This window comes from Amblyomma mixtum, chromosome 4 (assembly GCF_055824585.1).
Source record: "Amblyomma mixtum isolate Tamu chromosome 4, ASM5582458v1, whole genome shotgun sequence".
NCBI classification, from domain to species: domain Eukaryota; kingdom Metazoa; phylum Arthropoda; class Arachnida; order Ixodida; family Ixodidae; genus Amblyomma; species Amblyomma mixtum.
This window is the reverse complement of record NC_143015.1, coordinates 40,926,623-40,952,362: the sequence shown is the minus strand read 5'-3', so window position 1 is coordinate 40,952,362 and position 25,740 is coordinate 40,926,623. Positions and strand designations below refer to the sequence as shown.

Below are 25,740 nucleotides of genomic sequence, written 5' to 3'. Positions count from 1 at the left end.
GTATTTTTTGAGGAAAAGAAATGCGCAGTATCCGTCTCCCAGAGCTGCGATACCAATAGAGCTGGGGCTTGGAAATCAGAGCGCAAAATTTGTAAATTGGTCTTTGAGGAAGGAAATGTGCAGTATCTGTCTTACACATCTCGGTGGACACCTGAACCAGAAGGAAGGCGCATAACTGCCCTCTTGGAACAGTGGACACCTCAATCGTGCTTTGAGCTACGTGGTGGTAGTGACAGATATGTGCTGCATGCTTTGGCACTGACAACGTTCTGCCAGAAATACTGCCACCTGCCAGTTTGGCAGGGTGGCTGGGGACTTTAATGTAGATATAAAGACAAGCTGGAATTTCTTATCGCTTATACTGTAGAATATACCGTTCCTCTCGCTCTTAACGGCTCCCACAGCTGCGACAACCTCGCTAAATACTTACGGAGACCTCGTCTTTGAGAACCAGGCATTGGTGCAGCAAGTGGAGCCAATATCCAGATATTTCTCCCTCCGCAAAGGTTTCTTCATGACAATCAAGGAGTGTTAGTGAAGTGTTTCTTGAAGAAGGAATATGTGTGAAAAACAACAAGTTCTCTGTAGTTGTACACACATGTCTTCCGTGAATTGCTCGAGCAGCTTCCGATTGTCTGTTTACTCTGGCAGCTCAACTATAAATGTTGCTGACTTATTCTTTTGTCGTGTTCCATAACGGCAAAGAGCAATAGGGCTTGTGGATGGTTGGCTGCGACAGCTGAACGCGCTAACATACTGCTGGCGCTCAGAGTCTGAACTGAACCGACACCATCTTCCGGCTTTCCGACCAATCAGGTTTTGCTTGAAACGGGGTAACTCAGAATACGCGCCTTGCTTTAACGCCGGTATGCAGATGCGGGCGCCCAATAAGGATTAGCAACGTTATGCGGCCAAATACCGAATACGTGGCTGAGCTTCTCTGTGCAAGAGGGGAAAAAAGGGGCATACGGCCGTCCTAAACACGTGTTTGAAAGTGATTCGAAGTGCGCAGGTGTGCAGCGTGCACTATCTATGAACTTTAAAAAAAATGCGCTTCAGGAATACTGCAAATCGCTGTGACGCGATGGCGTTAAAGCTGCCGTTCTCCATATTATTCGGCATCGTGGTAGTCGTCGTCTTCGGGGTTGTGAGTGAAAAATTGTCCGTAGCTGTGTGGCATAGGTGTTTACTATGAGGGTGGCCCAAGTGGCTACCCTACCGCAGGTGTCAGCGCCCATCCGGATGCACAAGAATATGCATGTATACATGCGTATTCTTGTTATGCATGCTCTGAAGAAATGGCTCCCGAAGAATATTGTTACGGGGCTGTTACGGCCTGCATTGACGGCTGCGCTGCGATGACCAGCATTCAGCTCAGACTCCAAGGGCCCACCTTCCCACTGTCAGCGTCGTCGTCGTCCGGCACACCGTCACTTCGTCGTTCACGAATCATGTACGAGTCGAGTCCATTTATAGACTAACCAGTCCACCGGCAACACTATCCCCTTCGGCTGAAGGCAACGTCCCGGTGCGTGTTAGGCGTGCGATGTCGAGGGTGGGTGATACAGCTTTAGGCGAGCCACATGAACTACTTCGGATGTCAGTGGAGTGGCGTGATATCATAGGTTACGTCGGTCTCGGCCCCTAATACACGATAAGGACCTGTGTAGCGCGGCAGAAGTTTTTCACTTAACTCCACATGACGGGATGGGAGCCACAGCAAGACGAGAGATCCGGCAGGGTAGTGCACATCACGGTGCAGACCATCGTAGCGGTGATTTTGAGCCTCTTGAGAGGCGGAGAGCTTGTGACGAGCAATCTGGCAGGTGACGTCTGCTCGGGCGACAGCACCACGCGCATAGATAGTGACAGGGCCGACTGTGGACAGCAAAGTGTCGAAGGGCAGTAAGGGGTCTCGCCCAAAGAGAAGGTAAAAGGGTGAGTAACCAGCGCTATCATGGCGCCAAGAGGTATACGCGAAGGTGACAAACTGCAAGCTGATGCCCCAGTCCCGGTGGCCGTCGGATACATACATGGCGAGCATGTTTGTGAGCGTGCGGTTGAGAACCTCCGTAAGGCCGTTCGTCTGAGAGTGATAGGCCGTTGTGAACTTGTGAGGAACGAAGCACGAACGAAGGATTTCGTCAAAAACTCGGGAGAGGAAGCAGCGGCCACGGTCGGTAAGGAGTTGACAGGGAGCGCCATGGTGTAATATGACGTCGTGCAGAAGAAAGTCAGCAACGTCAGTGGCGCAGCTGGTTGAAATGGCGCGAGTTATCACGTACCGCGTGGCATAATCGCTGGCGACGGCAATCCGCTTGTTGCCTGAGGGTGACTCCGGGAAGGGTCCAAGTAAATCAAGCCCAACACGAGAAAACGGGTCGGTCGGGATGGGAATCGGCTGCAGGTGTCCAGAAGGCAGAAAGGGGGGGCTTCTTTCGGCGCTGACACAGGCCACAAGCGGCCACGTAGCGTTGGACGGAACGGTACAGACCAGGCCAGAAGAAACGCCGGCGCACGCGGTCATACGTACGGGAGACACCAAGATGACCAGCCGTAGGTGCGTCATGCAGTTGTTCGAGGATAGTGGAGCGTAGGTGTCGGGGAACGACTAGCAAGTGCTCAGCGCCATTAGGTCGCATGTTGCGGCGGTGCAGTTTGTTCCCGCCCCGCAAGAACCTGGCCAGAGAAGTGTCACGTCGGTCAGTGTTGAGGCGTTCGGTGAGAGACCTGAGGGTGGGATCCAAGCGCTATTCGTCACCAATGTGGGAGAGGTCGGAGATGGAGAGGACACAGGCGTCCGACTCACAGTCTGTAGAGGAAGGGGGATCGACGGGATAGCGTGACAGGCAGTCTGCATCTTGATGGAGGCGACCGGACTTGTGAACTACGGAAAAGGTATATTCTTGCAATCGCAGTGCCCACCGGCCAAGACAGCCAGTAGGGTCCTTGAGAGAGGAGAGCCAACACAGGGCGTGTTGGTCGGTTATAACAGTGAATGGTCGACCGAACAAGTATGTGCGGAATTTTCCAATGGCGCAAACGAGAGCCGGACACTCGCGTTCTGCAATGGAGTAAATCTTCTCTGGGGAAGAAAGAAAACGGCTTGCTTACGCAATCATGCAGTGCTGGCTGCATTGTCGTTCAGTCGGCGCAGACGGGTTGAAATGGGCCAAGGCAGGAGGGTTGGTGAGGACGGTGATAGGGCTCGAGAATGCAGTAGCCTGCTCTGATTCCCAGGAGAAAGGAACGCCTTTCTGCAACGGATTGGTGAGAGGGCGAGCGACGGCTTCGAAGTTCGGAACGAACCGGCGAAAGTAGGAGCAGAGACGGATGAAACTGCGGACATCGCTTGGCGAACGGGGACAGAGAAAAGCACTGATGGCATGAACTTTATCAGGACTGGGTTGTATGCCACTTGCATTCACCAAATGGCCGAAGTTTTTAAGTTCGCGGCGGCCGAAAGTGCATTTTTTTAGTTAAGTTGCAGACCGGCGCGGCACAAAAGTGCCAAGATGGACGAAAGGCGAAGATGGCGGGTTGCAAACGAGGGCGAGAAAACAATTACATCATCTAAGCAACAAAGACAGGTCGTCCACTTGAAGCCGTGGAGAAACGAGTCCATCATCCGTTCAAATGTGGCAGGGGTGTTAAAAATCCGAAAGGCATGACCTTAAATTGGTAGAGCCCATCAGGGGTGAAGAAAGCTGTTTTCTTGCGGTCTCTTGCGTGAACAGAGATTTGCCAATATCCGCTACGAAGGTCGATGGAAGAAAAGTAGCGGGCGCCATGTAAACAATCCAGGGCATCATCTATGCGCGGAAGAAGATAGACGTCTTTCTTCGTGACCTTGTTCAGATGCCGGTAGTCTACGCAAAACCGCCAACTTTGATCTTTCTTTTTCACGAGCTCGACAGGAGAGGCCCAAGGTCTGTTGGAAGGCTCGATTATATCGTTGGCCAACATCTTGTCGACTTCTAACTGGATGACCTGGCGCTCTAGTAACGGCACACAATAAGGCCTCCGGTGTATAGGTCTGGCATCGCCGGTGTCAGTGCGATGAGTCACTACCGATATTTGACCCAGAGGAGCAGGAGCAAAGTAAAAAATGTCGGTGTAGGACACCAAAAGGTTGTGAAGATCCTCTGCGTGCTCGGGGCTGAGGTCAGAAGCAATCATCGCAGAAGTGAATTGCGGACGTCGGCCGGGATGTCGGGCGCTTGCGAGACAGTAGAAGGCGTTTTATGTGAGAGAGCGGTGACGGTACACTCGGTAAAAGAAGACAAGGTAGCAAGCGATATGCCTCCAGGAAGAACTTGTGCTGACAAGCTGAAGTTGAGAACAGGAAGGTAGGTGCTGTTCTCGGTGACGCTCACGATAAAGTGCGCAAGAACAACATTCCGGGAGAGAACGACATCGGCGTGGAGGCAGACAAGATAATCCCCATCAGGAACCGCAGGAAACGGTGACATAGGCAGATAAAGGGCAGAGTCGGGGGGCACGCGAGCGTACTCGGTGGAGCGAAGGCAGAGCGCGGTGCATGAGGGTGTGTCGGCTCAGCAGAGAGGCAGGTCCAATCTAAGGCCTCTGGAGCAGTCGATAAGAGCAGAGTGAGCCGTTAGAAAGTCAAGACCAAGGATCACATTGTGAGAGAAGTGTTTGAGGATGGTGAACAAAACTGGGATGTGATGATCGGCAACAGTGACGCGAGCAGTCCACAGGCCAGTGACGCAGCAGTGCTTCCACCGGCAACACGAACGATGGGCGAAGCGGCAGGGGTCTCGTCTTTTTTGAGGCGACGGAAAAAGGATCAGCTGAGAACCGAGACTTAGGCACCAGTGTCAATGAGGGCAGAAACAGGAATATCATCCACAAAGACATCGAGGAGTTACAGGGCAAAGGCTGGGGCAGTAGAGGATTTGCAGGTTGGGGCACCAATGCAGCATCACCTCCGGGAGCTGCACTGGCTAGATTCCCGCGTGGTGGCCCGCAGAGGACGGTGAGTAACTGCGGTGCGGAAGAGATGAGCGGGAACGGTAGGCTGTCGGGGAGGGAGAGCGGCTGGCTCTACAAGGAGGCGGTGTAAACTCGGCGCTGGGTGGGTCATTCCAAGGCGTTAAGTGACGGGGTCCATAGTCAGCGGCGTTCAACGCAGGGCTAAGGTCGGGGTGGTCCGAACCAACGGCTGCGGCAGTGGCGAGAGATGTGGCCTATGCGCGAGCACGTGAAACAGATCGGCCGGTCATCAGGGGTACGCCACTCATCTGGATTGCTGTATCAGTAACTTGTGACGAAGGTGTTGCGGGTCGTAGCGGTAGCGACCACGAGAGAGATGGGGCTCGCAATCCGAGGTTCGACGAGGTGGCTAGAGGGCATGCCCAAGTTGGCGACCTCCTGGCGGACGACAGCTTGGATGACTGATATACTGGCGAGGATGTTGCCCGACAAGGGCGCGTTGGTCGGAACAGGAGCCAGGGCCTCCAGATCACGGCGCAGGATGCGAGTCACGTTGTCGGGGTTTGAAGGTTGCCTCAGTGTCGGCAGATCCTCGCACGTGGAAGTGGCAGCTGTGTTAGGCAGGCGGTCAAAGCGGTGTGCAATGCGCCGATGCTTGGCCTGCTCGAAGCGTCGACGCAACTGCAGAACGGAGTCAACCGTAGAGCAGTCCCGGCATGGTGGAAAAGTGAAGGCATCGTAGGCAATGCCTTGGAGAATGTGGCCTACCTTATCGTCTTCGGACATGTTATTATCGACCTTCAGGCATAGTGCCAAGACGTCTTGGATGTAGGTGATATATGATTCAGTCGGCGCTTGGGCGCGAGCTGCAAGTTCTTTTTTGGCAGCAGGCTGACGGCCAACTCGCTTCCCAAACAGGTCGCGGAGCTTCTGTTTGCAGACATCCCACGAGCCAATATCTTCTTCGTGGGCTTCGAACCAGACGCGCGTGGTGCCGGCAAGATAAAATATCACATTGGCCAGCATCAGCGTGGCGTGGCACCTCTCGTGCTGGCTAACATGCTCATAAAGCGGGAGCCAGTCCTCGACGTCCACGCCATCTGTACCGCACAGTGTGCCCGGGTCGCGAGGGGGGGGCTACGATGACAGTTGGAGTGGCAGGCGCATACGGTGGGGGGAGGGGGGGGGGGCGTCGGTTGCCACCTCGAAGGGTCGGCTCGCCGGGTCGTCGGCATGTCGGCTCGAACCCGCGACCTCCACCATTAGATGTTACGGGGATGTCACGGCCTGTATTGACGGCTACGCTGCGATGGCCACAATTCACCTCAGACTCCAAGGGCCCGGCTTTCCACTGTCAGCGTCGTCGTCGTCCAGCGCACCACCACTTAGTCGTTCACGAATCATGCACGAGTCGAGTCCATTTATGCACTATCCAATTCACCGGTAACAATATGAAGACGTGCGCTTCAATGACAACGAAAGAAATATGAGATCTGTAGTGTGTGTGTGTGTAAATGTTGTGATAACCCAATGTGAACGAGTATACTGAAATGTAAATATTGTGGTATCTTATGAACCGTCGTTTTATGCGAAGAAGAACGCCTTGAAACTCATAAAATCTTCGTTTTATGTGAAAGAAAACATTTTGTGGCGGAAAGAAGCGTCCTGTGATGTAGAAAAGCGAATTGTTTGGCGTAAAAACGCGTGTTGTGATAAGGAACTGATTAATACGTGCACTAAAGAAGCATCTTGCGACGAGAAACGAATTGTACTGTGAGCCCACTGCGGATCCCAATTTTATGAGGGACCGATTACAGCTATGGCGTCCTACTCTTAAAGACGAAGCCTAAGTGTGCTTCCAATTTTACCTAGCACCTGCTCTCAGGGACAAAATGGACCTCAAGCTTTCTTTATTTTCATTTAAAACTCAACTCTCCTAAGTAGCACACTGCAAAGGCATTGAGAAAGATGTCAAGAAAAAGTGTACCTCTTCCATGTATCCAGTGTTTTCGCTTAATCCTACACTGAATCCCCTTTGACTTAGCACATCAGTGCAATGCAAGGAGTGTACAGCGCCGCAGAAAAATTCGATGTAAAAGCATAGCAAGCCCTTCGCTATCTCGTTCTGAATCTCGTAAGAAAAATTACTTATCATTACGCGGGCAGTGTTTCCAAAGCATTTGATAAATAGTTTGTTATATTTTCAGAAAAATCTGTCACGAATTTGGTTTCAACAATTACTGTCTTCACAACCTTCTAGTGTCAACCTGGCCAGTGGAGACAGCCATGCGATCAAGGATGCATATGCCGGAGAAGGAAGATGGAACGGAACCGCCTGTTCTGCGTGCATCTGAATTCTTCCATCCCGCCCTTCATGGAATAGCTTGGACATGCTCCCCGCTTGAGCTATGCTGACTCGGCGGCTCATGCCTACTTTCTGTATAAAGCAGAAAGGAATGTAGTCTCGTTGTGGAGTGTACTTTATTTACATATTAGAACTTTCAATTTCTCACCAGCTGAACTTGACGGAAAACAGTTTGCACTTAGGAAGGATTACAATTTACAAGCTGCCATGAGATCCTACGGCAGATGGATCATCTTGTGTTAAAGTAAGCTTGTCCTGAAGGGATTGCTTCAAATATTTGTCACACGGAGCAGTCACATAGCGGCAGAACAGCTACGGAATAAGTAATCATAAAGACAAAAAAATATTGTATCAATACCGGTGTACAAATTTGTTCAGTCATCGATGGTAATCGAAGTACCATCTCCTTTTGTGGATTCCATGAAAATTTTGTGTGATCACTAAATATGTCGGCGCAATGAAATGGACTCGGTTTTCAAGAAATGGTGTAATTTTCTTCGATAAATATTCGTATATGACAAAAGAGCACATACGTCGCTTCCGCTATTTCGTAATATCGCAAGTTGATGGTTTGTGGTCACAGCATCGTCAGAAAGCGTGTTTCTGATATGCTGGAAATTCGCATGCCTGTAATTGACAGTCCGCTAGAAACCTGTAATTACACTAAAGCGCGCATCTCAAAAAGTTAAAAGTTAACTATTAGATTATAATTAGCCAGCTTACTAGTTAAGCGATTGAATGGTTTTATAATATTCGCCAAAAAGCACTGTTTTGATTTATGTTGGTTTTCCCAGAAAGACCTTGCATAGCAGTTGTCACTTACCAGTACAGGACACACTTATAAAGCAAAAGCTGGGAGGCTAACGAGAAAGGCTCAGCTTTAATTCAGAGTAACGGAGATAGCTATAGAAAGAAAAATTATAGGTGGAACTTTAAAGGAGAGCAAGAGATCAGACTGATCAGTGAACAAATACGAGTTAATGGCATCCTGGAGCCGAAGTTAGAGCAAGTGGGCATGGCAGGTCATGGCAATGCCGCCGCCATTGCTATGGCCGCCATGTTGCAGAACTGTAACGAATGGCGAGTTAAAAATACAGTAACTGCATTCATGCCGACTTATAACTGGTGCTTTCGTAGTAGAAATGGGGTCGACGTTGCAGTAGTGGTTGATGGAACAAACGCCGGTTAATGACATCCTAGTCGAAGTCAACAGGAAGAAATACGCTTGGGCAGCGCATGTAATGCGAAGCCACGATAACCGCCGGTCCTTAAGGGTAATGGAGTAGATTCCATGAGAAGGCAAGACAGACTGTTAGGTGGGCGGGTGAGATTGAGAAATTAGCGGGGATAAAATGGTCGCGTCTGGGAAAGGACACAGTCATTTGGAGAGACATGGGAGACGCCTTTGCCCTGCAGGGTGTAGTCAGGCTGATGATGATGATGATTGTTGTTTGTCTTTGTGTAATGACTGATTTGTGCAATGACTGGCCCTAAAGTAAAATAATATAGGGATTCTTATGCAGCAATCTCCTTGGCAGATGCGAATTGGATCGAGAAAATACTTTGTCTTCTTGCCTTTGCCTATATTCGTTCTCAAGATTAAAACAGAAAAATAAGCGCTCGTGTTACCAACAAATTATTAAAGAAGAGATCTCAGAGCGCACCAGCCGAATCGCAGGAAACGACGCGGCCACTTCGTTTAAGCGGGCGCGTTTTTCACTAGTGCTACTAATCGCTTGAACCGCATCAGGGGAGGTAATAAAGGGCGCTGACAGGAGCGAAGTGGTCGGCCACACCTCAACTTCCTCATTCGCCAGGGAAATTTTATAGACAACAACTGTTTTCAATGCCTAATATTTTTGGTCAAAAATCACATTCACAATAAATAGTAACATTTCATTGCTGTTTTGATACTAACAAGAGTTTTCGTAGCGACTGTTATTTAATGAAACAGAAGAAATGCCTGCACTGTAAAGAATTGACGGAGGTGCAACAACGAGTTATACGTCACTGTGCAGATTTTTCCTGGCCTGTAGTTCTGCACATTTAGCGATTCAGCTTATCGATTCCCCTGCTTCAGCCAGGGAAACAACTTTGCTTGATCCCGGTCGATGGATTCCACCTAGTAGCCGTGCGCCGAGTATGGCGCCCGATCAAGAATTTAACCATGTTCTTTAGAAGGAAACCCGTAGCAGGATTGCGTTACTCGAGAATGTGTCATTACAACGCACCGGTGGGATCAAATTTTTTAGCCGCAGCTACACTACGCCAGCCGCTTCGCGAGGTCAGCGTGGCTGCGCCATGGGTGTGACACTCTCATAGAGCCAATTGGGACGTTTTTTTTTTTTTTTTTTGCGAAGGCGATGGCGACCTCGGAGAGGCGGTAAACGCGTGGATTGCTCAAAACTCCCCGAGCAAAGCTCAAACAAGTCAATCCAAAAATTCAGTATGGCTGCGCGCGTTAGGCGGCTGGTTGCGCCCGGTTGCTCGCGCGTTCCTGGTGCTGGCGGCCGTTAGCTCGATCCAAGCTTTGTAAATACAGGTGACTAACTGCTCGCGCGCTGCATTCACGCTTGATTTCATAAGTACTTACGGAATCTGCTCACTCGCTTTTGTATATCAATGTGTCTGTTATGTGGCATGGTGCATGGTGACGTGCGGCGCGACTGCTTAGCAGCTGCTTAGGGCGCTCGCTCGAGAATGAAAAGCGTAAATGGTTTTGTACAAAGAACAATTTCTTAAGAGAACATCAGCGGTGACAATCGATGTTCGAAAGTTATTTTAGGCATCACTGGCATTGCAATATCAGTGATAGGCATCCGAAAAATCAAAATTAAGAAACCCCATTATGTAAACCTAGAACCCATAAGCGCGCGGAGAATATATAGAGGATAAAAAGGTATCAAGGTTTGTACAGTATACATAATCAAATTCCACATGACTGAATATAGGTTTGTACACGACTTTGTAAGAGGTTCAGGCAAATAGGAGGGAAGTAAAACATCTGGCATGTATTGAAATGCATCAGCCCGTGGCTATGAATAAACACACGCAGATAAAGGCAGCGAAAATTTTCAACCTTTCACTAGTGCAGAAGAAATCACAGTCCATTGGGCTAGGAAAAACGCAATATGCTGCAGTGCTAGTGCTTAGTATAAACACTCCAAGAAAAGCTCACTGTGTGACTCGACATGACGCCAATGACGCTGCTGCAATGCGAATGTCGGCGACGTCGCCGTTTTCGCTTGCGCGGCTGTCCGGGTGTCGTCGGCTTGTCGTCTCCTGCCGCGTTATCCGCGGTGTCATCTTCGCAACTAATTTCTTTGATATCGTATTTTTAATACCTATGGCTGGTTATAATTCAGTTCATAATCTTGTTTTTGTTATTGATAGTGTTCGAAAAATTTCACTTTTATTAAGATTAACAGCAGCCGCGTTTACCGCCAATACCAGGATCGCGGCAATCGTTTCGACCATGGCGCACCCTCGGTGCAGACGTGCAACTTGCAACATGCCACGTAGGGCCCAAACTGGGACAGTCATGACCCCATTCTTCTGTCTAAAATTACCACACAACCCATCAATCCCAACTGCTTACACTGCGGTAACATAGCAACACACGAACACATCTTATGGGGCTGCAAGAAAAATCCACCTCCAAAAGACCTTCTACCGGCTCCTCCCGGGAGGCCTGGCTAAAGCTCCTGAGGGAGCCTGACAAGAACACGCAAGCAAAGCTTGCGGACTGGGTGGGAAAGGTCGCCCTCCATTAGGGGGCCATTCATCCTGCCCCGTTGATCTTTCAGACCAATAAAGCTTCTCCAATCCAATCCACAGCCGTGGCACCACCGCTCCGCCAGCTGTGCGCATGCGTAGAGTGACGTCATAGCCTACAGCTGGTCTGCGCGCCGCGCGCCTCGCCACTCCTCCCGCATCGTCAGTTGTGCGCATGTGCGCAGTGACGCCAGAGCCCGCAGCTGGTGTGCGCGCCGCACGCCTATATTACGCTTGCATTTCGAGCCTTCAAGCGTGGCGGCGCCGTGGATGGCCACGTAGTTGGTCACGTGATGCGGAGCAGCTGCCGAAGAAGCTGCGCGCTGGTGAAACCGAGTGGGCAGGAGTGGAGGGTGGGGGATGAGAGTGAATCCTTGTCCAGGGAGGAAGATGAAGAAGGAACGCCCAGCGAAACGGAGCGGCGATAGATTGACTTCGCAATTCGACTGAGCGAGTTCCACTCGGCCAGCTTAGCTACCGCGTCATTTCAGGTGTAACCAGGGCTGAACCACAGCCAATTTTCTTTTTGCAGTGCGATGGACAAAGTTTTTGGTTAGTTCTGCATTTTTTGTGTTGAATAGTAAAGCGGATTTCACCCATCAGTGTGGTGTACATCGACGCGGCGCATTCTCTCCGGGAGCTTCCCCTGGTTGATCACAATGGCGCCAGAGCTCGGGTTTCGCGCGGAAGGCACCCTTGCAACTGCGGTTACCGATTATCGTATTAAAATGGTGAGGACCGCAGGCACCAAACAATATTTATTTAACAGATTAACATGGGCAGGAGAAGGGACCGAGTGAGTCCTGGATTGTTGAGGTGCTAAAAATTTCCCTGTGTTGTAGATATTCCTAAACTTTTGGATCTCATGCCTAGCCAGAAGGACTTCTGTCGCTTGCTTGATTGATTAAAATAAGTTTATTATCCAACAGAGAAGGATGGGGTGACCCATCAGCTTATACGATACCTCTGAGCTATTGGCACCAGGTGGTGTGTTCAGCCCGTTGGATGAATGACAGTTGACAGCCGTGCTGTGCGGACGTAGGTTTAGGTGCTCTCCGGATCACGCGTGGAGATCGGGACCGGACCGACTGCGAGAGCAACTGCGTAAAATAGATGAGTACTTTCCTTTAATATTTTTAAAAGTGTGTTTAGTTTTTTTTATGCTATTAGGGGAAGTGCAGGTTAAGCAATAGACTGTAGCTCAGTGACCTATATTCGGCGGGGACTATTGGGCCGGCAGTTTTTTTCAGTGTTTCTTGTGCGTTATCTTTTAGAGAGATACCTATTTTTTTCTAAGTGATCGATCGGCATTTGCGGTAGGCAGAATTTTATTTTATTTGTGCACGTGTTTTCAAGTGTGTTTGTCTTGAGCCTGTAGATATCTTAGCATTTGGTGGAAGCAATAATCGAGTGTTGCGGAGATGGTTAAGCTACTGAAGATTACTTGTACGGAGTGTGAGGCGTCAGTGAATTTAAAAGAAACGCGGTTCGATTCGGTGGAGGAGGCCGAAGGCGCAGATTTTATGTGCGAATTCTGCGTATTAGGTGCACGCCTGGACAGGGCTGAACAGGCGAACTAGTGCTAAGGATGAATGCTCTAGAAACATAGTTACAGATAGAGAGGGCAGAGAAGCGTAAGCTTCAAGAACAGCTTTGTCAGTTGGAGTCAAAAACGGCTGACACCGTCATTGGAAGCCACAATGGCGGGCATTCCAGCGCCAGCCACGTGGATGGGGCTTGCACTGGCATGGACAGCGAGAAGCCAGTAGGTCAGACATGTTCAGGCAAGAACAGCTACGCACAGGTGGCAGCTGGGAAGTCGAGAGGCGATACTGAGAAGGGGAACGAGTTAATTCCAGGAAATGAGGTCACAGTCGCTGATAAGAGGCAGCAAAATCCGGAAGTTAGGAGGGAGGGGCAGAGTACGCTAGTGCATATCGCTGGTGACTCAAACATGAGGCGCTGCAAAAGAGCTATTCTGGACCGGGTGAAGGGTGATAGGCGGGTACCAGTCGGGGTGTTTCCAGGAAGGACAATGGACGATGTTCTGAGAGCGACTAAAAGTAGGGGTGTGCGAATATTCGAAATTGTCGAATATAATTAGAATACTATATTTTTAGTATTCGTATTCGATTCGACATCTAAGTATTCGTGTTGTTTCGAATATTCGATCCGACGCGAATATTCGTACCCAGCCGAATATTCTATTGCGAGCACCGGCGTTCATTTCTGTCCTCAAATCCTATCAAAAGAGACATAACAATATAGCGGCGCCCAGAGCAGTGCGTAACGTTGGCCATGGAGTAGCTAACTACAGTGGTGAGCTTCTTTGTGGCTATGCCTGCGAAGCTGGTATAGTCAGAGCTCTGCACGAAATACCTCGCAATACGTGCCAATTCAGTGCCAAGTGAGAGGGAATTTTTGTGGCTGGAGAAGCCGCTTCAGCTAGAAGGGAACTAACTACTTCTGCCTGACCGTGTGGAGCAGACGGTTTTCCTTCACGACAAACTTTTATGTTCATCCCAGCAACGCGCTTTTGTACCTATGGCAAGCTAGCCTTAATCAATGCTGTGCACAAGCCATCATCTATGATATTTACACTCTACTATGAATAATGTTAGAGAATTTGATACTTTTTGTGTAGCCACACACATTTTTGGTGTTCATTTCATCACTGATAGTTGAACTGTGATGTTCGTGGGTGCTCAAATAATGTTTAGTGGTTAAATGCATCTGTCCTTCGTTATTCGATATTCGATTCGATATTCGGAACCAAGTATTCGTATTCGGTTCGTATTCGAAAAATTTGATATTCGCACACCCCTAACTAAAAGTGAACTTTCCGAGAATGTTGCAAGGCCTCCGCAGCCGGGATCGAACTCGGGTCTTTCAGGACAGCAGCCGAGCGCCATAACCACTCAGCCATCGCGGCGGCTCGGACACAATATGGGTACATAGTGATTAAGTACAAAGCAAACAGCTAAGAACACTACAATGAAAGGTGTATGATGAGATGTGCTAGGAAGAGCAATGGTTTACTGTGTTCTTCCCCAGAATTTCGAATTGAGCAAGACATGAAAGATGCAATTTTAATCGCTGTTCGGAGAAGAACTTAGTGACGCGTGCATTTATTTGCAATCTTAAGTTGTTACTGCGCACTTTTACTCACCGTGCGCTGCCTTAAAAGATTACAATAATTATCACAGGGTTCAGCAGTAAGGTGACGCCAGTAATTGAAGACAGTATTACTTAGCACAAACTATAGTGGCGACATCTGGACCATTTTGGACGAACACTTAGCGCGTTCCCTGAGCGGGACCGCAGCATACGACCGGAACGCCTCCTGGAAGTCCGGCGCTTCGCAACTGAAATGCAGCGAGCCCCGTCCACCTTTTCATGGGGCTTTGTTAGTCGAAAACACGCTTGGACCTCTTGTAGTTTGGGGTGTTCAAGGCTTGTTTAAGCATAATAGGTTTTTCTGCTGGTGGTAATGGTGCATTAATGCACGTATGAAAAATGCAAGGTACGAGTATATAATAAATGTCCACGTCTGCTGAATCTATATAACTTCACCCATAATTCATTTTAGCTGCAAAGTGTATCCTAGCCCTTCGGTTTCCACAGCACCTGGAAGATTAAAGAGACAGACTTTATATATTTCATGCTGTTCATGATCTTGAACGTGCATGTGGAATATAATATTCTTATCGAGAAAAAGATTATGAGAAAAAAAAAGACCAGAAGTCCTGCTCGCAAAACATCATATGCAGTTCATTTCGTTTTCATACCTTATAAACAGCGATGTTTACCCTGAATTCTGCGAACTCATTGTGTATCGAGTGCCTAAGTGTTCAAGCATCATCCACAAGGACTACAAAAAACATCACGCACACTACGAAATCAAACGTTTCCTTATAATTTAGAGTGGGATTGTAAAGTGACGTGGTTATGCACGCGAAAAACTTGGGCGCAGTTTAGATAAGATTTTTGTAAAAAAAAATCTCATCCTGTTATTAGCACGCATCGTGCAGCCATTAACAAAGAAGAGTCTTAGTATTGGTTCCACCCGAGGAGTCTAGGCGTAACTTCTCTTTTCTAGGCGACGTTTTGATGTCACGAATTTCTTCACAAGTTCCTATTGGAACTCAGGAAATTGAATGAGCCTATCTCCGAATTTTTTTCTTTAGGAACTGGAATATTTTTGCAGAAAATAAGAAAATCGCATAGAAATTGTGCACTTCGGGATATCGAAGAAAATTAATGGCCCATATTTTATAATGTTCTTTAGCGCTTCATGAGAGCATCTGAGCCCCGCTTAACGCTAGCACTGCCTTTGGTGTTTATTAGCAAAATCCACTGGAAAATAAGCAATCTTGTTTTTTTGCAGAACTTAAAAACAATGCTTTTTAAACTGGTACATGTTAAAGAGCTACGAGGCGGTGACTAAAGCGGACACAAAATGGACAAAGGAAATATGGTTTCACCATGTGCCCTCGTAGATATGAACTAATATATCGAGAATAGAGCAAAATGTTACACCAGAACAGGCAAGAAATGGCCGCACTACATGCTTTATTGCTTTTTTCTTGAGCACTAGGTGCAATCGCTATACCTCAAGAAACAAGTTTTTATTCATATATTCAAAGCCTCTCTTTGTGGCGAAAACCGAGGCCTTGCTTACTTTTGCTCCGCTTTTAAATTAAACTTCCTCACAAAATTCCATGCCAGCGTGCCGGCTGCGTCGGCTACGCACTCGGGTGATAACAAAGCTCGAGGTGACTGTACAGCCAAGAATCCAACTTACGTCCAAGCTTTGCATTTCCTGGCGCACTGTTTTTTTTTAATTTTCACTTTAGTTTTTTATTGTTTAATTTTTTAGTTTTCTTTGTTTTCTTATTGTCATGTTTTTATTTTTGTTTGTTCTCTTATTTTCATTTTTGTTATTTCTTTTATTTTATTTATGAAACCACATTCATTCACTATATGCGCCTTTATTCATGCTGAAACCTCGAGCCTTCGTGGCGGAGTGGTAGGGTCTCCCCTTCAAATGCTCATGGTCTTGGTTCGATTCCCAGCCTCGAAACAGTTTTTTTAGTAGTCACGTCGAAACGCGGACACATCTGCCGACACGGCTGCTAACGACAGTACGAGGCATTAAAGGCTTTCGCCTTAATACACAGACTGATCAGGGCGATGCATCACTTGCAGAAAATAACATAATTAAGTAAAAAGCCACGGCTTCTCTGTTGAGAAACCATGTCGCGTGATCTTATCCACACGATCTGGTTGGCTTTGCGCTGTTGACCATTCTGCACGTGTTGCCAACGATGTTAGCAAAAAAATGCAGAAATAAATACTTTCCCACCACCCTTCTAAGACCACTGGACATTTTTTACATGTGAGGGCTGCGGTCTGTCCCCAGTGCCTAACTTTTTTTTACGATGCTTCCACAACGGGCGTGACTATGCTGTCTTGAAAAACAGTTCTACACAGTCGGAGGAGCCCTGGCCGACACTCAAAAAGCCTTTCACTCGCATGATTTATGGAGGACTACTCTTCGACAATTTAAAGCTATTCCTCTCTCAAGAGAGCACTGAGGACTCTTCATTGAATTTTCGTTTTATTCTATTCTATTTTGTCTGGGTTACACGCTCCGCCTAATGTATTCACGTACGCAGAGGTGCGTGCTTTCGGAAAGCGTTATTTCGAACGCACATAGGACGAGGTTCAACCAAATAGTTTTCCTTCCCTAGTTTCCCTTTGTAGTTCCTTGTATAGCATTGTTTATTTTCTAGAATACAGCTCAGTTAGCAACTATGAAACGCGCAGTTTGCCTCTTGCCTCTTTCTTTGAGTAACACGAAAAAGTCTATCCTTTGAGAGAGCCTTAGCAGCGTTGCTTGCTGGAAATCAGATTTCTTTTCAAAAGCGTGGGAAGCACTAACCTTTTCATGCCAAGATTTTTTTTCCTATGCGTGTTTTATTATCAAGGTCAAACTTCGAAAATGTTTGAAAGGCCGAGTGAAGCGTACAGTAATATCAGGCGAGTCCATTGTATTTTCAATACACAGTACGGAATCTAGACGGCTCATTTATGGTCACAAGTCGCCCTCGATGCTGCTTCTGTTGCGAGTTGCTTCAAAAGGCGGCGTTCCACGTCGCATTAGCCAACTGGCATTGTGCACGAAGTTTATCCGCGCCGACACTCACTCGACGCCGTGCTTTCACGCCTCTATTCAGCGGCGTATCTCTCTTCCGCTCAAGTGGCGTGAAATTCCACTCGATATACTTTCGTCAATGAAACAACAAGCAAGCAAGTAGACGAATGAAAAGAGCACCATTCCCCCGATCTTTGAATGCAGCCTACTGCCGCTTTTTTTACAGTAATATTTTGTGCAAATTCTCGCTTCGGTGCACTTAAGGTCTTCCCCGCTGTTCTCTGTTAAATTTTCTTGCTTTTCAAAATTGGCTTCGTTGAAGAAAAGGAAGCCGTGGCTTTACGCATCTTTCTCTAAAGTTTTCTCGTTTTTATTACGGCACTGCTGAGATGTATGCTTTATTATTTTGTACGATATCCCCTTTTTATGTCTAGGAAAATCTAAAGCAGCATTTTCCTCGCCTAACTCTAGGAGCAACGCTATCACTGCCCAATCACTATCCTTCTGATAGTGATTGGGCTCTTTTTCTTTTCTTCAACCGCAAAACTTATGGCAGTATTTAAGTTGTGTAGAATGGGCGTAGCCGAAGAGCTCATATCAAGGACGGACAGTTTTACATTTTAGAGAAATATATTATTTCCGCTGATGCCATTTCTGTTTTATTTTGCTAACACTTTGGGCCTCAAGCAGTGGTAACACAAACGCAATAGATAGAGAATATTTTTTTGTAAAGCGCTGCAATCGGTAGAACAGACGTAAATAAATGCAAGAAAAGCATTCTCCAATAATATTTGCATTTGCTATGCTGAACACAACGGAGCACAGGAAAAAAAAACGAAACCATAGATTGCCGGAGAAAGGGCCGATTTTCCCAAACACACTGCTCACAAACATTTCAGAACAATAACTGACATATTGTATCAATCAGTTCCGCCGCTGCGTGATACTCTAGCTTATGAAAGCAATTAGCGCAAACGGCCGCTAATAAAACTGGCAAGAAAGAAAGAACAAAAAAATGTTAGAAGACAAGGAATGTTTTCTGAAGCAACTGTAACGATGAATCCCGGGAACATTCCTCCCTCTCATTAGCGGCGTGTGCATTAAGGAACGAAAGCCGACGTCAGCGTTGAACAGTTGCAGTGGTCAATAAAATCGCAGATAACGTTACCGTGGCTTGAAAGAAAAATAAAACTTTCTTCGAAGGGGCGGAAAATAAAACTGAGAACTTCAAGCTGGCGCGATCAGCACGCAATCCATAGGCCACAAAACCGCATTGCTTCTTGGAGAACAAATCTGAACTGAGTACACGCGTTTCCTTTCGACTTCATGCCAATGAGTAGGCGTGTATTTAGGGAGGAGAAAAAGATCGAATTAAACGTAAAAAAAAAATCAACGCGCATAGAAAGCATGCAACTAGTCGTATATGACCCGAATTTTTTTTTTCTGCCCACCACTGTACGTTTTTGTAAGCACGTAAATTTTGCAGCGCAGGTATTACTTGCGCATTTCCCGGTTGAGGTTGGCAGTGAGGGCGAAACCTACACCGTGCCGACTCGCTGCATGTAATATCTAGGACAGACGTGCCCGGGACGCACGAGAGCGTAAAAAAGTGATGGTCGCTCTGCATAGTTAAGCGAAATGTGAATTAGATGCGCTAGCACTTTGTTTCTCGCTTTGGTTCAGGTGTTTACATCCATTGTTCACGGATGGAAGGAGTTCGTATAGTGAGAATGGGTTAATTCCAATATACTCGCAGTTTTTTATTCTCTACTTTACATTCTAGATCTCTGGGAATCCCCACGCCATTCCTGGCGTAGTGGTACAGGCATCAAGCGATGCGTCACTGCGCTGCTATGCCAGGTGTCGCAATTGGTGGGACTGGTTCCTTGGGTCGGGCTGCGAACCAGGTCGCTCTTCACGAGCGGTGGCTAGCGATTAATTCAGTTGCCACTTGACACGGTGGGCAGGTTGCCAAGGCATAGTGGGCCGCAAAGCTCCCGCAGCCCGCCACAGCAAACTTATGGTAAAAAAAAAGCTGGTAGCCGACAACTTTTCAGAATGTCGGCGTACGCTGGGAATCGCACCAGCTTGTAAACTCATCGCCTGTGCTGTTTGTTGCACTGAGCCTAAGGATGGCGCTGTAGACGCTTGCAGACGAGCATCCCTTCGCACGGGAAATGGACGTGCCATTCTCGGACCACTAAGTGGCTTCTGATGACGCAGCGATCTGTTTGAGCCAGAGGTGATTCCTCCTGGAAACTTCTGCCTGAATGGTACATCGCGTTACCTTTGCTGACTCCTGGTGGGGCGTCAACTCATTCGTGATCAGGTGACCAAGTTCAATACCTCCGCCATCGGAGTGGCCAGCCTCCGCACTTAGGCACTGCTTCGTGCATCGTGAAACATTTGTTGTGAGTCGCTCTGTGGTACGACGCCCGACGCCCTCACAGCGCTACCGGCGCTCGAACGTTTCATCGACTGGCAACCCTGGAATCTTCAGCACAAGCATGACCTACATAAGCAGCTGTTGTACCCAGCCACACCGGGATCTGGCGCCCACATGGCAGCCAGACGCTTACATCTTGTTCTTCTTCAGATGCTGCAAATGATGGCGATTTTTGATCCTGCCTCGATGACGACGTGCCTTCCAATGAATGGAGCCGCTTCTACCGAGCAAGTCTGTCCTGCTGACCTGGCTTTTTTGAGTGACGCTTCGCCTTTGGACCTCACAGCGCTACCGGCGCTCGAACGTTTCATCGACTGGCAACCCTGGAATCTACAGCACAAGCATGACCTACATAAGCAGCTGTTGTACCCAGCCACACCGGGATCTGGCGCCGACATGGCAGCCAGACGCTTACATCTTGTTCTTCTTCAGATGCTGCAAATGATGGCGATTTTTGATCCTGCCGCGATGACGACGTGCCTTCCAATGAATGGAGCCGCTTCTACCGAGCAAGTCTGTCCTGCTGACCTGGCTTTTTTGAGTGACGCTTCGCCTTTGGACCTCACAGCGCTACCGGCGCTCGAACGTTTCATCGACTGGCAACCCTGGAATCTTCAGCACAAGCATGACCTACATAAGCAGCTGTTGTACCCAGCCACACCGGGATCTGGCGCCGACATGGCAGCCAGACGCTTACATCTTGTTCTTCTTCAGGTTTGTTACTCTTACCTTTCTGTTAATGGCAAACCATTTAGGAAGTCGACGCCAGATCCCAACTTTGCTGTGTGCATGTTTTTACGCCTTCTGTACGATGTGTCCGCGAGCTGTTCAGGATACATAGGTTTGTTTAAAAGAAAGCTTTTGCTTGCGGGAGACGTAGAGCAAAACCCTGGGCCTCTGTCTGCTGAGCAGGAAAAGCAGATGTTCGATACTATCATGACAATACCAGTGATACAACAGCAACAGACCGAAATATTGGACGAACTACGTTCCATTCGGCTTGAGCAAAAGAATCTCGAAGAAAAACTAACAAAACTCGCAGAAAAAGTCAAGAGCGTTGAAGATAATGTGTCACTGGTGCTCCCGCTAAAGCCTGAAGTAGAAAGATTATCTCAAAGTTCCCAGAAACTTGCTGTTGCGTGCACGGCCCTCCAGTCATCGCACGATGACCTGGAGAACCAATCACGAAGAAATAACTTAATATTCTACGGCATCCATCACAAAGAAACCGAATCGTGGGAACAGTCTGAGACTAAAATTATCTCTTTTTGCGCTGAAAAGTTAGAGCTTTCCGTTGACGCCGCTGCTATTGAAAGAGCGCACAGACTAGGAAGATATGCGCCTGACAAGCACAGACCCCTGATCGTTAAATTCTTGTCCTTTAAAGAGAAGAATCGTGTTCTTTCAAATGCTGCCAAACTAAAAGATACTGACTGGGCGATAAGCGAAGACTATTCGGCCAAAGTACGGCAACAAAGAAAAAAGCTCATGCAGTTTGCTAAGGCACGCGGCGGAAAGTTGAAACTGCGGTTTAATAAGCTAAACCTGGACAAAAAAACCTATATGTACAACATTGAAACAGACGATATCACTTGCGTAAACCAATAGCCATCACCGAGGCTTTTAGCTTGCCCACAGACTGCTATTAAAAATGAACTTGTCTGTATTGTTGTTAATTGTCGCAGTCTAAAAAACAAAACTGACCAATTCTCCTCACTCTTACAAATGACAAACGCACATGTGGTGATTGGAACCGAGTCATGGCTGGACAGCAACATAAGCGATGGTGAAATATTTCCTCCATCCTATACCACGTATAGGAAGGATCGCAATGTACGCGGTGGTGGTGTGTTCATCCTCGTTCATAGCAGTTTGAAAAGCGTGTCTGTTAACCTAGAAAACGATTCCTGTGAAGCTGTCTGGTGCAAGGTACAGCTGGGCGATGGTACTTCTTTCGCAATTGGCTCTTTTTATAGGACGCCCGGTTCAACCTGCGCACAGCCATTTTTTGAACTTAGCAACACATTATTAGCCTTAGATGCAACACATATTATCCTTGCCGGTGATTTTAATATGCCCTGCGTAGAATGGTCTTCTTTTAAACCAGTAATTCGCACTGCATCGCTCTTGTATACCGCTTTCCGTGAAGTAATTGGTGCTCACTCATTATTCCAGCTTGTTCAAACCCCTACCAGACTCGGCCTTACCAGTGCTAATGTATTAGACTTGTTTTTCTGCAATGACCCTAGCCTAGTCTCGTCTGTCATAACGCTGCCAGGCATAAGCGACCACGATGTAGTTTTAGCAAAAGTATCCTGTAATGCTATGAAGACCCACTACACCCAACCACGCAAAGTGTATTTTTATGAAAAAGGGGATTATGCTTCGCTATCACGGGATCTCGACGCATTTTTTCCTGAGTTTCTTTCACATCGGCCATCTCTGGATATCGATTCCTTCTGGAACTTGTTTAAAACTAAAATTTTGTCACTGACGCAGACTTTCATCCCATCCCGCTTGATTTCAGCCAAGCGTCGTGACGATATGCATTGGATGAATAGACAGTTGCGGGCAATGATCAACCGGCGGAAACGGCTGTTTCGCAGATATTGTGATACGCCCGCACTAACTTTGTACTCCGAGATGAAAAAGCAAACTAACAACTTATCGAAAGAAATCCGTAAAGCAAAAAGGGCATACTTCAGCACACTAGGCCAACAACTAAAGACAAACCCGAAGGCAGTCTGGAAATATGTTAAAAATAAGAGAAACAGCAGGGTCTCTGTGCCTGATATACTAGACGAAACTGATTTTGGAAGGGATTCAAAAGGTAAAGCGAGAAGTTTCAATCTTTATTTCCAATCGGTGTTTTCCGATCCCATTAATATACATACTGATTTTCAATCTTCCAGCACCCTGACCAGAATGAATGACGTAGAAATTTCTGAACGAGGGATCATGCTTTTATTACAGAAAATTAAAGTTACATCAGCACCAGGGCCTGACAACATTTCCAATTACGTTTTGAAAAATTGTGCGGCTTCGGTTGCCCCGTATCTAGTTGCATTATTTCAGAAATCGTTAGAGAATTCTTCTTTACCCCTTGACTGGAGAAGTGCCAATGTCGTTCCGATTCATAAGGGTGGTGACAAAACTAAAACATGTAACTATAGGCCCATATCGCTGACGAGCGTGTCGTGCAAAACACTGGAACATGTCATTTATACTCAGTTAATTAGCCATCTACAAAACAATAGTTTTTTCTGTTTGACACAACATGGATTTAGGTCCGGCTTCTCATGTGAAACACAGCTCGTGGAATTCACACATGACATTTCTGTTTCCTTAAACTCTGCCGGTCAGGTAGATTGTATATTTTTAGATTTTCGAAAAGCGTTCGATTTAGTTGCTCACAACCTATTGCTACAGAAACTTTCAGAATTAAATATTCCTACCTCACTCTTATCCTGGATTGAAGCGTATCTTGCGGAAAGGAAACAGTGCGTGGTTATCGACGGTGTCAGCTCGGAAAGTGTGGGTGTAACTTCAGGTGTTCCGCAGGGGTCGGTTTTGGGCCCTCTTCTTTTTCTCATTTTTATAAATGACCTCACTAGTAACATTTCAAGTATAATCAGACTTTATGCTGATGACTGTTGTATCTACCGCAACATTTCTTCTGAAGCAGATGCAATTTCACTACAGCATGACCTCAACTCTGTATTCTCTTGGTGCAACAACTGGAATATGGCGCTAAATATCTCCAAATGCAATCTGGTCCGGTTTACAAAAAAGAAACAATTCTTCCAAACAGACTATTTCCTTGGTAGCACTGAATTATCCACAGTTTCAACTTATAAGTACTTGGGAGTCTTTTTTTCTACTGACCTATCATGGAATACACACGTAAATTACATATCTGCTAAAGCCAGCCGCACATTAAACTTTCTCAGACGTAACTTTAAGGACGCTCCCCTTACGCTGAAGGAGACATTATACATGTCTACTGTACGTCCGATACTTGAGTATGCTTGCGCGGTTTGGGACCCGCATACAAAACTGAATATTGAGGAGCTGGAGCGCGTCCAGAAACGGGCTGCTAGGTTTGTGTCTGCCGATTACAATTTCCAAAAAAGTTCTTCTGGTTTGCGCGAGAAGTTGGGATGGCCGTTACTTGAAAACAGGCGCAAATATTTGAGACTCTCTTTCTTTTATAATGTGCTTAATAATAAAACTGGAATTCCAAAAGAGAAATACATTAATGAACCCAGCTACATTTCCGCCCGCACTGACCACCCACTTAAGGTGCGCGAGTACAATAGCCGTATAAACGTATTCAAATATAGTTTTTTCCCACGAACAGTGCATGACTGGAACTGTCTCCCTTCTCGGGTCGCTACCGCTCCTCCTACATCGTTTCTGGCCGATTTGCAAAGCCACCTGTCAATATAAGTGCAATAATTCTTGTCCGAGTGTATCATGCTGCTTTTTTTGAAATTTTTACAAAGTTGATTATTCCTAAAGCTTTATTCTTTAAGCAGTGCTGTATTTTAAAATGTATCTTTTTTTTGTGTGTGTGTGTGTGATTACGGTATGTTTGCCTTTCTACAATGGTTTTCTGTATTTTCTCTGTAGACCGCATCATTTGCCTAATTTATTGTGTACTAGATGTTTGTTCTTATTTATGATGTTTCCCCCCTACAATAATGCCCCAGTGAGGGCGCTGTAGGTACTGTGTATAAATAAAAAAAATAAATAAAATAAAAACGCGACAAAACGCTCCTCGGGAGATCTATGCGCGCCTGCGTTGGCATTAAATGTAATGGTAAGGAAAGATGTGGAAGCAGCCATGCAACGGTTGGGCACCTCGACAATACCTTGAAGTTCTCTAGCCGATTCCTGTAATGAACGAGAACTTTTTCGGCGGAAGTCTGTCTGTCTAGGTTTGAGACCTGATTGTTGAGGATTGCTGATACCAAAGAATACTATTGAACTTTCTTTCATGGATGGATGGATGAATGGATAGGAGCGGCCCTTTTGAAACGGGGTGGTGGCAATTGCCACCATGCTCAGCTTTTCTTTCTTTACTATTTTTTTGTTTACTGTGTTGGCAATTCTCATTAAGAATCGTCATCATCTTTACCTATGGTTTCTTATAATTCTAACCTTATGCCACATCTCTGCTTTTCAGCCACCAATCCTCCAATCGCTTTTTGCTAACTTCCATTGCAGATTTATTTACATGACCATTGTAATCTTTAAACCCTAGGGCCTCAGAAAGAGTGACTGCGCCTGCATCGACATCCGGATGGATCCCATCACAGTTTATTATGAGGTGTTCATTTGTTTCCACAGATCTACCACACACTGCACATGTGTCATCTTCTTCATTAAATTTCTTTTTGTAGCTGCGCGTTCTAAGACACCCTGACCTAGCTTCAAAAAGTAGGGCACTGCATTTTAGTTATTATACAAAAATTCTTTCCTGATCTGCCTTTTCCAGTATCGATATAGTTCTACACTATGCTTCTTTTTCATTGAATATATCCAATTTTTAACTTCCGTGTTTTTAACCTGTCGTTTAATGCTCTTTCTTTCTCCGTCCTCATGACCGGCATACTTACTGGTTAGTGTTCTAGTTCTTTTCCGCCACTGTGAGTCAACGCTCTTTCTGTATAAATATTTAAATACCTTAGCTGCCCACCTGTCATCGTCCAATTTCTTCAGGCGTTCTTCATATAGTATTTTACTCTTAGCTTCCCGTGCTTCCAACGATGCCCAGCCCATATACCCTTGTACTCCCTCGTTTGTGGTTTTGCCGTGGGCACCTAGTGTTAATCTTCCAACAGCTCTCGATTTACGTCTAATCTCGACTTAACTTCTGCCCTTAAGCACAGAACCGCATTGCCGAACGTAAGTCCCGGCACCATTATTCCTTTCCAAATACCTCTTAGTACTTCGTATTTGTTGTACCCCCATAATGCCCTATGTTTCATTATCCCGGCGTCTCTTCGTCCTTTTGCCCTAAGAGCATGTTCATGCTTT

General features: G+C 46.8%; 1 protein-coding gene across 1 annotated transcript; it reads left to right on the top strand.

Moving 5' to 3' along the window:
- The first annotated feature begins 1,699 nt into the window (after positions 1 to 1,699).
- Positions 1,700 to 22,467, top strand: LOC149346309 (uncharacterized). The gene is made up of 2 exons (XM_089541290.1): positions 1,700 to 1,826; positions 19,703 to 22,467. Exons 1-2 carry the CDS (start codon positions 1,700 to 1,702, stop codon positions 21,304 to 21,306), a joined length of 1,731 nt encoding a protein of 576 aa, XP_089397416.1. The 3' UTR covers positions 21,307 to 22,467.
- Positions 22,468 to 25,740: the final 3,273 nt, after the last annotated feature.